The sequence below is a fragment of the Anomaloglossus baeobatrachus genome, chromosome 2, assembly GCF_048569485.1.
Source record: "Anomaloglossus baeobatrachus isolate aAnoBae1 chromosome 2, aAnoBae1.hap1, whole genome shotgun sequence".
NCBI lineage: Eukaryota > Metazoa > Chordata > Amphibia > Anura > Aromobatidae > Anomaloglossus > Anomaloglossus baeobatrachus.
The window spans coordinates 679,126,715-679,140,240 of record NC_134354.1 but is presented as its reverse complement, the minus strand read 5'-3'; the positions used below and the strand labels follow the sequence as shown (position 1 = coordinate 679,140,240).

Here is a 13,526-nt window from a genome sequence, read left to right as displayed (position 1 = left end):
TGCATATCACAGTCTTACAAGAACCCTAAAATTCCTCACTTGGGTCTTTTTAGTATCAGAAATCAAAACAGGAGCATTAGCAATAAAGTGATTGAATGGCGGCATGAAGGAACTGTCCGGAATTGTACCAGGACCACAGAGAGCTGGCGATGGGCGGTAATGGGAGTTCAGATGCAAATAGTGTCACATGCCTGCATTTAGAGTTAGGGGAAGTGGCAGATAAAGGACTTGTAAAGACTGGGCACTCAATTCAGAAATGTTGCTGCAGACACAGCCGTGGAACAGATGTGACTGCCTTAGGACAATAGGACTTAGATGAGAGGCACGAGCAGAAACACAGGCAAGTGAGACAAAGGGAAGACAGGCGGACTTGTTAGACAGAGCGCACAAGTAATAGCAGTTCCATATGTTCTCTTCCACCAGTTGGGTGAAAAAAGCCTCAGTCATAACACTGCAGACTGTTTTCTTACAGACCCCTCTCCTCCGTGCCACCTCCACTGCCCCATTGTTGCCACCATGTGAAGCTGGAAAAATTAACCTGTTGCAACCATCTGCTCAAAGTTTAAAGAAAAGCGACAGATTTATAGAGCTAAACATGTTATTTGCAAATCCTTATTACATGGGGTCATGCTCAGTGGTTTCATTTAATCGCTTGTAATTTATACTGAATTTATGGCTATTTTCCATTCAAGATTCAGATACTTGCTGCGTTTCTAGAATTATAAACACATCACAAGAGGTGATGATCTGGAACAAGCTGATTATATCAATGAAAACAGGGTAAAAGATTATTTAAAGGAGTTATCAAAGATGTTTTTTTTGGAAAAAAAAAAGGTCTGAAAGGAGAGAATGTAATAAAATAATCAAATAGCTTAAAGTCAACTGGTAAATCTTTGTGTACTGTCCAGAATGATGATATGATGACCATTCATTTATGGCTAGTAGTAATCACTACTGAGGACAGTCATTGGCTGCAGCGGTCACATGCTCATGGTCAGCACACCATCCTGCAGAATAGAACACAGTCAAGTGTGAACACAGGAGCAAAGGAGGATTTACCAGGTGCGTATAAGCAATTCCTGTGATCCCATACTTTAAAGATAATTTTTGAAACAGAATCTGGACAATCCCTTTAAGGTTTGGAGATCAAGTATCTAATATTTCCAGTGTTTATATTTGAACATATTCTGAATGAGGACTGTTTAGTAAATCAATAATATGTTTATATTTTAGTTATAAAAAGACTAAAAAACTAAAGACACGGACTAAGGAATGTGTAGATACAATTAGTGATGAGTGCTCACTACCAGGCTTGGGTGCTCGGTACTTATAACAATTACTGATGAGTGCGCACTACCATGCTCGGGTGCTCAGTACTTATAAGAATTAGTGGTGAGTGAGCACTACCATGCTCGGGTGCTCAGTACTTATAAGAATTAGGGATGAGTGCGCACTACCATGCTCGGGTGCTCGGTACTCATAACACTTTGTGATGAGTGCACACTACCATGCTCACGTGCTCAGTACTCTTAACAATTTGTGATGAGCGTGCACTACCATACTCGGGTGCTTGGTACTTGTAAAACTTAGTGATGAGTGCGCACTACCATGCTCAGTACTTATAACAATTAGTGGTGAGTGCGCACTACCATGTTGGGGTATTCGGTACGCATAATAATTAGTGATGAGCGTGCACTACCATGTTCTGGTGCTTGGTACTCATAACAATTAGTGGTGAGCGAGCACTGCCATGCACGGGTGCTCAGTACTCATAACAATTAGTGGTGAGTGTGCACTACCATGTTGGGGTATTCGGTATGCATAATAATTACTGATGAGAGTTCACTACCATGTTCTGGTGCTTGGTACTCATAACAATTAGTGGTGAGCGAGCACTACTATGCTCGGGTGCTCAATACTCATAACAATTAGTGGTGAGCGAGCACTACTATGCTTGGGTGCTCGATACTCATAACAATTAGGGATGAGTGCACACTACCATGCTCGGGTGCTCAGTACACATTACGAGCAGGTCAGAAGCTTGGACGGCTTCAACTCATGTATAATGGAAGTCAATGGGGAACTTAAGCAGTTTTCCTGAAAAACTTCAGAAAAAATCCTCGTGTTCCCCACTGTCTTCCATTATACTCAGTACACAAGTCGAGCCCGTCCGTGCGTCCAACTGCTAACAAGTACCGAGCACCAACCATGCTAGTGCGCGCTCATCACTAGATACAATCCTTGCACATGAAGTTTGCATCTGCTTTAATTATTGTATAAACTGTGAATTCTCATGATCATAAAGCTATTAGGTGAAACAAGGATATACGGCGAACCTGTCGTGCTGTATCCAACACGAAGCAGTATGAACTAGAGATGCCTTATTGTAGTGAACTACACAAATAGGTAGAAACGTGTTAATCTAGACAAGGATTTTGCTTGGGAAGAAGGAATAAATCGTACCACTCATTTAACTATTTCATATCTCATGTAATATCTGCTTTATAAGTCAAGTACAATTTCTTTAATTGGGACAGGAATAAAAAAAAAGAGATATTTTAATGTTACTAAACAAGTCAGTTCCAATAATGGTATGTTCAACACCACAGCAAGTAATATTCATCACTCGCAAGATAAAATAATCATTATCTGATTAGAATTAACAAATACTGTACAAGTTTAGTTTATTTCATTTTTTTATAAGAATTGTCTGTATCCCACGCATTTTTAATTTTACTTGTATATATTATTGTTATTATTATTATATCAGCATTTATTCTATGGCACTTTACATGGGAAAAAGTATACACTTAATAAAAATAAATCCAATAATCATGAACAATACAAGGCACAAACAGGTACAGGAGGAGAGAGGTCCCTGTCCGCGAGGGCTCACAATATACAGGTATAGCATCTCACCTCCCTTATCTAGGAGCTCAAGTAACACTAGTTATGATGCTTATTTAGGCTATGTGCACACTTTGTGGTTTTTTAATGCATTTTTGGGTGCAATTTGTCACCGACCTGCATGCCTATCCTTTTGCCAGCAAAGTCAGAGAATTCTGAGGTTTTGTGCACGTTATTTTTTTTTTCCTTGCAGATTTGGTGCAGTTAATAATCTGCAGAATGTCAATTCTTTCAGTGTTTTTCCACCCTAAATGCAAGAAAAACGCATCCCAAAAGCACCAAAAATGTGACAAAAATGTGGGTAAAATGCACAGCAAAAAAAGCCATAGATTTGGTGCAGAATTTTCCGTAACCAAATACTCGGCGTGCGCACGGAGCCTTAATCAGTCCCTGACAGTTCTGCAGTGTGTATGGTTTGGACAGTGTTTTTACAGCATCAGAACTGCCTTTCAACTGTTTCTCGACACAGATGGTATTAATGGAATTGGGGAGGAGAGGGTTAAGAGCCATAGCAGAAAAAAGACAGGACCACCAAAAAACCTGGAGCTCAGCCTCCTGAAAGGGGCAGGTCTTAGCTACAACCTTAGTAAAGTGAAAGGAGATGAGAATCTGCAGAGGTCCCACACAGAGGAGCAGACAGTCAGGAGGAGCTGTCCAGCCATTCCTCCGCCTGAACTCAGGAGACAGAGGAACTTCTCTACACAAGGATAAGGTAAGAAGAAAAACCCATCAGCTCTCTGCTTTCTTTACGTTGCTGTATTTTATTGTAAATATTTATATTATTATTATTATTATTACTATTATTATTATTCCTCCTCGCTATCCAATTAGTTATCCACAGTGTATCTAAGATTGTTCAGACACTCTTGTCAGTTTAATACATTATTTGTACTTTATAAAATAATTTGCCAAGATCTTTAGATCATTTTTGCAAGAACTGTGGGAATTTCGGGCAGTTATTTCGGGCAGTTATTTTGGGCAGTTATTTCAGACAGTTATTTTGGGCAGTTAGTTATAAACACCTTGTGCAATCTTATATGAAACAGACACATTGTCGTCAAATTATAGTAGACTTTTCCCTTCAAATTATAAGGGGCAATTTTAGAATTCAACTTAATTAGCTCCTCCCTATAAATATTGACAACTTTACTGGATTTGGTAGAACAAGTGGTTACTAATATTTGATGGTGATATTGCTATTGTATTGGTTGTGTTCTACTGTTTTTACAGCCCATGAGATGAGTAACTGAAATAAAATGATTGAAAAAGACAGAAAACATGAAGAACATATGTAAAGTTTTATAGAACTAGGCAGGGACATCAGGAGAATAGCCAGTAAGGGTTGTAGGTGTCAAGGGGGCAACAATAAGACACAGTGAAGTGTCTTGGGTATTTAAATATTTGCTCCAAGGACTATTTAGGATTCCGCAACACATGTTATAATGATAGATATCTTCACACATATTAAGATATTGATTCGATTTGAGTAAATTAACCCCTTTGTATTCGGAAACTGCATAAATAGCAATTGTTTCATATATTGGCAAAGCAAGAATTGCTCACTTTAGTATTGGGAGAAGATTATTGAGAAATGAAGCCCCTGTTTACATGTCAGGGACATGGGGAGACTATTCTCACAGAACTGTCAATATAATTACTATCTTTGAAATGAACGATCCTGATCGTGGGAATGGTATTTCTATACTAATTAGTTGGTGTCAGTTCAGCAAAATTGATCTTTGCTAAAAGTGTTAGGAGTTTCCAAAGTAATAAACCATTGATAGTGTAAAATGCAGAGCACAGATTAGATGCACTAGTAATCACAGTGACTATACAATTTATCACCTTTACATATATTTTATATGATTTATAAAAGAATCAATAAAAATAATGATCTGAAGCCATCGTAGCGACTATTGACCAATCGCTTAAAAAGAGATCTATGGAAAGTATCTAACATTAAACTCCATATTTAACATTTAGTGGCGGATAATATGTAATAATTGTGTAATATCTATAATAAGTCACCAGATCAATATGTTAATCATTGTTCAATAAGAGTTAATGAATGTTAATAAATTTGCCTTCTGCATAGTTTCTGTATAAATTGAAGCTGGATCTTTTGTGGGACAGGTTGTACACTCTCTATAAACTCCGTATTGTCATCATTTCTGGAAAAGTTTCTACTAGTTTTTTTGCTATACAGCAAATCTGCTCAAATCACAGCAGGGGGAAGTGACAGGACATGTACAGTTTATGGAGAGCGTGCAACATGACCCATAAGTTGGGTAACATTTTTGGATAACCAGTTTACTAATGTAGGAAATTCTTTTTGTTTGTCATTTATTACAGGAGTCATATTAGACTGCTGTGATGTCTGAGATAGTGAGTGTTCATGGGTGGATGGAGGAGGCTTTAAGTTCTCAAGATGAGATGAAAGAAAGCAGTCAAAGACAGTCTGCATATGACATGTTATCAGGTCTCAGCCATGAAGAACATGGAAGCATTGATGGAGAAGAAGATGAAGAAGAAGAGGATGATGGAGAAAAGCCAAAGAAAAGAGGTCCAAAGAAAAAGAAGATGACCAAGGCAAGGCTTGAGAGGTTCCGCGTGAGGAGAGTAAAAGCTAATGCCAGGGAACGCACAAGAATGCATGGACTAAATGATGCGTTGGATAATCTAAGGCGGGTAATGCCTTGCTATTCTAAAACACAAAAGTTATCGAAAATTGAGACGCTCAGATTGGCAAGAAATTATATTTGGGCGCTATCTGAGGTCTTGGACAGAGGTCAAACTGCAGAAGGGAAGGGGTTCTTGGAAATGCTCTGTAAAGGACTCTCACAGCCTACCAGCAATCTAGTAGCTGGCTGTCTACAATTAGGACCTCAGCCAATGTTCCTGGAAAAGCATGAAGATAAGTCAGGCATTTGTGACTCAACACTTGCTTCTCATGCTTACAGTTACCAGTCTCCTGGCCTACCAAGTCCTCCATATGGTAATATTGAAGCACACCATTTGCACTTGAAACCTCCAACCTTTAAAACTGTTGTGGACCCAATGGTAAATCATTCCTTAAATTGTACCACACCTCCTTATGATGGAGCCCTCACTCCTCCACTGAGCATTAGTGGCAATTTTTCATTGAAACAAGATGGATCTCCAGATTTGGACAAATCCTATGCATTCCGATCACATTATCCTTCTCTAGGGCTTAGTGGTTCTCATGGACATGGCTCACACTTTCAAACAGTTCCCAGATATGAAATACCCATTGACATGGCCTATGAAGCATACCCTCATCATACCATTTTTACTGAGTAAATTATCTTTTGACTTTATATAAGTACGAAGAAGCCAGAACAGAACTTTTATCTTCTACTTTTAGGCAAAATAAGAAGCCACCATCACCTTAAACTGCCTCCGACTTGTTAGTATAATTTCCAGATATTTTTGTTTTGTCTATGAATTTGGATATCTGTTGCGTATTGCATTTAACATATTTCCTTCTCTTTATGGCCTATTGCCAATGGAAAATGTATGACTTTGTATGCCTTGTGTAGGAAAGATGATATTTACCAATTCCGATACCATACAGTTGCACAAGATTTAAAATTTGGGGCACAAATAGTGAATTCTCTTCATATTCTTAGTTAATTGAGAATATTTTTAAATAATACTAAATGAGGAACAGACAACATTGTAAAATTTAGTTTGTGATAAAATCACAAGACATAACACGTAGTCATTGCACAAAATTAATGAATTGCACTTTGCTGTGTGAAAAAAATTCACTATTTCTTTTTAATTGACGCTGAATAATAAGAACTACAACAAAAATAATGCAAGTGTTTTACGAAGACCTCAGGTGTACGATGCCGGGGATAAAAGTTGATTTCAAAACTTTTTCAACTCCTAAAAAGTCAATGGAATCCACTGAAAATGCATCTGCCATAACTCTCATGGCCAAAGGAAGGGCGGAAGTCATGAAAGTAGTGGCAGCCATTCCAAATAATTTACTGAAATGCTGTATATTAACTATACAAAGTAGGTTAACCTTAAAAAGCAAAAAAAACCCACCAGTGGATTGGCGAAACCCAACATGAAAGTAAAGCACATCCTTTTTTTAACTTATTTTGTTGCAATGTATGTGTAAAAGTAGAAGCAGAACCCATTTGTTGTTTTAATTTTATTTTATATGCGTTTTGTTTGTCTTCTGTTGTATTTTAATTTATTTATATTTATTTTTATGCTTAATTTATATTATTTATTTTAATTTATTTTTGCATGTTGTGCTGATTTCTTACGGTTCCTTGAATTGTTCATCAAATATGATCTAGAGGTTACAGTATTTTTTTAACTATAAGAAGCAGCGGACTATAAGTCACACCTAGGTTTTAAAGGGGGAAAATAGAAAAAAAATGAAGCAAAAAATGTGGTAAAATATTTAATAACATAGTATTTTACCAATGTTATGGCAGAGGTCTGCTGCTGGAGGGCCACAGGTTGTGCAACAATCTTGTATGGGGTAAGCAGTTTTGCACAATCTGTATGGCTCTGCTGCTGTTGCCAAACTACAGCTCCCATCATCCCAACCTGTCCAAGCATGATGGGAGTTTTAGTACATCTGCAGGGCCACATTGGCAGGTGGCCATGCTGTGGATTTTGCCTAGGTTAAAGGGAATCTATCAGACTTTATTTAGTACTATATTAATGACATCCTGAATTAGGACTTGGATAACACTTTCAGGAAATATAACTTTTGTTGCTCTACCTTCACCGGTTTTCTTGCTGTAAGCTACAGTAAATTCAGTGTTGTGTGTCGGTTAGTTAAGCAGATGTTTATCCAAAATGAATATTTACTGCTCCCCACGCCCATAATCCCACCCATCTCTTGGGGCCGGCGTCAGTGATAGGTGATACAAAATGAATATTCTCTGCTCACATGCCTGTAATCCCGCCTAACTCTTGGGGTTGGCATCAGTGATAGTAGATCTAAAATGAATACTTACTGCTCCCCAAGCCCATAATCCCACCCACCTCTCGGGGGCCTGTATTAGTGATAGTAAATAAAAAATGAACATTGACTGCTTCAGTGATCATAAAAATCTTAACAGTCATTTACTATCTTTGACCTCAGTGTCAAGAGTTGGGTGGGATTATGGGTGTGGGGAGCAGTGAATATTCATTTTGGACTTACTGCCTCTGACACTGGTGCTGAGAGGTGGGCAGGATTATGGGCATGGTGAGGAGTGAATATTACTATTCTTTTCTTATTATAACTAATACCGGCCGCTAGAGGTGAGCAGAGTTATAAGCATTAGGAGCAGTGGACATTCAATTTGGATGAGCATCAGCTTTATTAGCCGGAGTGCGACACTGACAGCCAAAGGCCCACAGCACTGCCCCACTCCTGCTGTCACCAGCTTCCTCCAGCGATGACTCTGCCACTGCCTTCTGTGACTCCGCTACACCACCACTGCACCACCCTTCCCTCCCCCTCCCCCACAACAAGCCAGGCAAGTTACAGTCGAGCTATAAGACGCACCCCCTCATTTTCCCACCAAATTGTGGGGGACAAAGGGTGTCTTATAGTACGTAAAATACAATAAATATTAAATGAAGGTTCAATAGCAAGTTAAGATTTCATAAAGGGGAAATCTAAGACCAGTAAATATTTTTTAGACATGTGAAGCACATGTTAGGGCTTATTCACATGTCAGTGTTTTGCATCAGTGTATGTATGCCAAAACAAGGAGTGGAACTTACAGAGAAAAAATAAAATTGAAAGATTGACCTTTTCGGTCTTTTGATGACACTCCTGGTTTTGGCATAAAAACACTGATGAAATACTGATAAAAAAATACTCATGTGTGAATAAAGTCTTAGGGGTACTTTATACATTGCGACATCGCTAGCATCAGCTAGCGATGCCGAGCGCGATAGTACCCGCCCCCATCGCACATCCGATATGTGGTGATTGCTGGCATAGCGAACATTATCGCTACGGCAGCGTCACACGCACATACCTGCTCGGTGACGTCGCTGTGACTGCCGAACTATCCCTCCTTCAAGGGGGAGGTGCGTTCGGCGTCACAGCGACATCACTGCAACGTCACTAATCGGCAGGCCAATAGAAGCAGAGGGGCGGAGATGAGCGGGACATAACATCCTGCCCACCTTCTCCCTTCCGCATTGCCGTCAGGACGCAGGTAAGGAGATGTTTGTCGCTCCTGCGGGCTTACACACAGCGATGTGTGGAGCTTCAGGAACGACAAACAACATCGTACCTGCGGTCAACCCGACATTATGGAATTGAACGACGCTACACAATCAACGATTTTCGACGCTTTTGCGATCGTTTATCATCACACCTAGGATTTACACGTTGCGATGTTGCTACCGGCGCTGGATGTGCGTCACTAACCACGTGACCCCGACGATATTTTGGAAGCGATGCTGCAACGTGTAAAGACCCCCTTAGACACAGCATTGAAAGCTTTAATTTTTCTTCATATGTGAAAGAAGTGTCTCCTGCGACAGTTTCAGATGGTCATAATGGGACATTTGTTAACATTTATCTAATTGTCGGCACTGGCTCTCCCCGATCTCTAACAGAATCTTAGATATCTATAGAGTTCTATGCTGATTAATATTCAATTTTGTAAAACAGAGAGTACATTTTTCAAAAATGTGAGCACATTACAGCAATCGGAAATTGGCCTTTGTCTGCGGTATAATAGGCAATACCAATCATTTGATCGGCTTTTGCAAAGTCACACAACAAAAAAAGTTACATTTTTTGTTGTTGTTTTAAAGGGGTTGTCCACAACTCAGACAACCATTTCTCAATCACTATATTTCCCCCAAGTAGAATAATAATAGCTATACTCACCTCCGGCGTCTACGCTGCTGCAGCTGTGTCGGCACTGGCTCTCCATAGGAAGTCAGATGTGTGGCTGCTCTCTCACTTCCTCTGCATGAAGGAGGGGAGGCTGAAGTGAGCGCTGATTGTCTGCAGGGATCCTGGGACATAACAATGTCTTGTTAGCCCCGGGAGAGCCAGTGCCGACACTGTTGGAATGGCCGTAGACGCCAGAGCTAAGCTGTTATTATTCTACTTTGGTGAAATATAGTGATTGAGAAATGGTTGTCTGAGTTATGGACAACCCCATTAAAACAACAACAAAAAATGTAACTTTTTTTGGTTGTGTGACTTAGCAACAGTCGATCAAATGATTGGTATTGGCCTATTATAGCGGTGTGAGTATAGGTGGTATTATTTTTCTTGGGGGAAACATCGTGATTGAGAATGGATTGTCCAAGTAGCGGACAACCCTTTTAAAGTAAAATGCCTAGATTCCCCAAAATTTACTTAGCAGTTTCAGCCTCCAAACAGAACACATGTACATATATATTACAGACACTATGCAATTTGTATTATTCTTTCCATCGTTCTTTCTTCTTAAAGTAATTACATTATGGTCCATTATCTCTCGTCTTCTCTCTGTTCTTGCAAGCTGTGCCATTTTAAACCTACTGCTCCTCCCCAATTAGAAGAATGCATTATATTTTGTGTAAATGACATTAGATATAAATGTGAATATTCTTATTCTTAGGGATGAAACCAATCGCAGGAACAATTCCTGAGACCTCTGTTTTATACTGGATGTAGGAAAAGATTTATTCTTTTGTAAAGAAGTTTAAAAGCATTTTTGAGACCAATAAAGTTGTGAGACTTGTTCGTTGTGGTTATGTGCTATTTCCTAGAATCGCGTTTGCTTTGTGGGTTAGTTCCAGTGCCATCAGTGCTGCTATTTAGCTGGCTTGGGTGTCTGCCAGGTGCCAGCTGATTGTCTCCCACACAGATCTGGCACCACGATACGCTTCTATCACAATTAAAATAACATGTTAAATCAGGATAATGCATCGAGCATTGGGCTGGGCTCAAATCCTCTACGAAATTCCAAATACACCACATAAAGCGCATGCTGTGGATGTGAAATTGTGCCACATGGCCTAAAATATGTGCAGATATTTCAGGAGTGTTTTTTTTTCTTTAAATCCTATCCACTTGCATTATACTGTACACTGTTGTGGGTTTTCAATGGGAAATGTAACAGCCTAAATCCATAACACTGATTCAACACAAAGGGTACACCTGGGAAACAATAAAACGGATGGCCCTAGTGCTAAATAGAAGGGAGCGGGGCCACATCCTTACCTGAGACTGATCCTTGCACTCCCTAACGTCCTTAAATGGGTGCTTCCCCCGTGCGCCGTTACGTGCATAGGCCTCGCTAGACCTGAACTCAAGCTGACTAGTGCGGAGGACAGCAAAAAGCTACTCTTCCACTACAATAAAACAACACAAGGAAGTTAAAACAAACAGGGGAAAGACACAACAAATAGAGCTACTCAAGCAGAATGCTTCTCAGCTGCAACAGAAAAAACAACTCAGCTTCTCCCCAGCCAGGCTCCTTCAGAGTGGTCAGTTATAGAATGAGCTATAGCCAGCATAGGAGAGAGTGAGTAGTGAGTTTATATAGTTGAAGGGTGGGTAGCATCTTAGATAAACAGCTACAAGTCAATCTCTGCAGGATAGAAAAGAGATCTTAACCCCTTCAGCATCAAATGGAATTAAATATGCCCTTACTCAATGAGCGGATTCTAAAACAGATCTACAAAGTACTGAGTCCTTCTGAACTCCAATCTCCCCGAGGTCTCAGTAAGGAATGACACACTTGTGACAACACTATTCTTTATATGACCATGTAATGTAGTTGTTGATGATAATTATTTTAACAAAGTTCACTTTAGAGTGTAATTAGCATGTTAACTGTGTCCTATGGCTCATTATGATTACAGTCATGCTAAATGTATGTACTTTTTATGTTTTTGCATTTAGGATATGTTATCACTTTGCGTTTTCCAGTAACACCAAATTCCTGAAATCTCATACCCATGCTGCTTCATTTTTCCTTGCAGATTTGAAGCAGTTTCAGATCATGTCATGTCCTCCAGAGTTTTTGCAGCATCTTTCACCCATTCAAATGAATAGGGTAAAAAAGTATTAAAAACGCAGCATATTTTACACAACGTTTTTCCTGCCAGCACTCCAGTATTATGAGCAGATTTTTTTAATGGAAATACTGAACGTGTGCAAAGATCTTTACTGCATGGCTAAATATTATGAGATTTTACTTGTTCAGACAATAATACATACAAGGATCACAAATATGGTATTTTTTCTATTTTTTTTTTAACATTTTATTTACTTTTTTGAAAACTGAGTGCAGTGGGTCCTTCCCAGGTTTGCCGGGTGCTGATGCTGCCGCCTCTTTTTATGTACTAAAGTGCCCTTTAAATCAAGGGTTGAATTATAGAAATGGATATGTGATACTTAAACTCTTCACATTTGTAACATTTGGCGAACATTTGCTCCCAGCTGGTTTCTTCAGATTAGTTGCCTGTTCCACATTGACCAATTCACAATAGGCAGTAATAATGTTTCTGGTGTATCTTCATCCTCTTCATGCACTGTCATAATCAGGGTTGGACTGCGGTGTCTGGGGCCCACCAGGGGAATTGACTCTAGGGACCCACCCTACAGCTAAATATAAATACCCATTAGTGTGTTGCCCAGGGATAGGGGTTACTCAGAACCAGGCCAATGGGGTCGCTTCTAGAGGTATCAAGGTGGTGTGACCCGGTCTGTGATCCCAGGGCTCCACAACAAAGAAAAAGGGGAATATGTACAGGGGAGATTGTCTGTGACGCCACCCGTGGGTTGCGGTGATGAGATTGTGGCACCGCGGCTGCCTCTGGGGACCGTGCCCGGGACTGATGGTGTGGGGCAGCAAGGTGGGAGCCCCTCCACGGGTAGGGGAGTTGTAGTCCCGGGGCCCAATTGGGAGTTGTGGTGGTGGCAGGGATTGCAGAGAGCAGGAAACTCACAGTTCGGTTGTCCTGGTGTTGGATGAGGCTGTTTTCATGTGTACGGTCAGGAAGCACAGAGTCCAGTACTTAACCAGAAATTGCCGGTGTCCGTAGGCCTTTGGTATGGTGGTGTTCGGATCCCATACCCGGTACACGAAGCAGGGCCCTCTCTCCTCTGCACTCCAGCTAAGAGTCACCTCTGTTTCGGACGGGGAAAGTCCTTTCTTTGCACAAGTCTGGGGTTCCGTGCACACTACCGGCGGGCCACTACCCTGCCCCGGTCCACTACAGGTGCCCCTGAGCCTACTCTCTACTTCAGCTCCAAGACTCGGCTTTCTACTTTCTCCACTTCCCCAGCAGCCCAGGAGCCACAACCCCTGACTGCTCTCCTCTCCTTCTCCTTCCACTGACTGACTCAACTCTTCCCCTCCTGCTCTTTTTTTTACACTGGTGGGAGGGGGCGGCTGCCTCACTGTACCAGTGTGGGATCAGGTGGTACCAAGGAGGTTTAACTCTTTCTGTGACTACCTGGCTGGCCAGGGCGCCACATTAGCGTTATCACCATTATTGTGCTGTATTGACTGTATACACAGTCTCCTGTGCTCACCTTATCTGGGATGTATAATTACAGTAGTTTGCAGTAGAGGTTCTTTGGTGACAAGTTATCACTGATCCACAGGTTC

General features: G+C 40.6%; 1 protein-coding gene across 1 annotated transcript; it reads left to right on the top strand.

Annotated features, from left to right (window-relative positions):
- Positions 1-3,540: 3,540 nt before the first annotated feature.
- NEUROD4 (neuronal differentiation 4) lies at positions 3,541-9,712 on the top strand. The gene is made up of 2 exons (XM_075334514.1): positions 3,541-3,619; positions 5,260-9,712. The coding sequence occupies exon 2, from the start codon at positions 5,281-5,283 to the stop codon at positions 6,226-6,228; it is 948 nt and encodes a 315-aa protein (XP_075190629.1). The 5' UTR covers positions 3,541-3,619; positions 5,260-5,280; the 3' UTR covers positions 6,229-9,712.
- Positions 9,713-13,526: the final 3,814 nt, after the last annotated feature.

What these genes read in the sequence shown, in the direction of transcription:
- NEUROD4 (XM_075334514.1), top strand. Translation starts at nt 5,281, where the DNA reads ATGTCTGAGATAGTGAGTGTTCATGGGTGGATGGAGGAGGCTTTAAGT.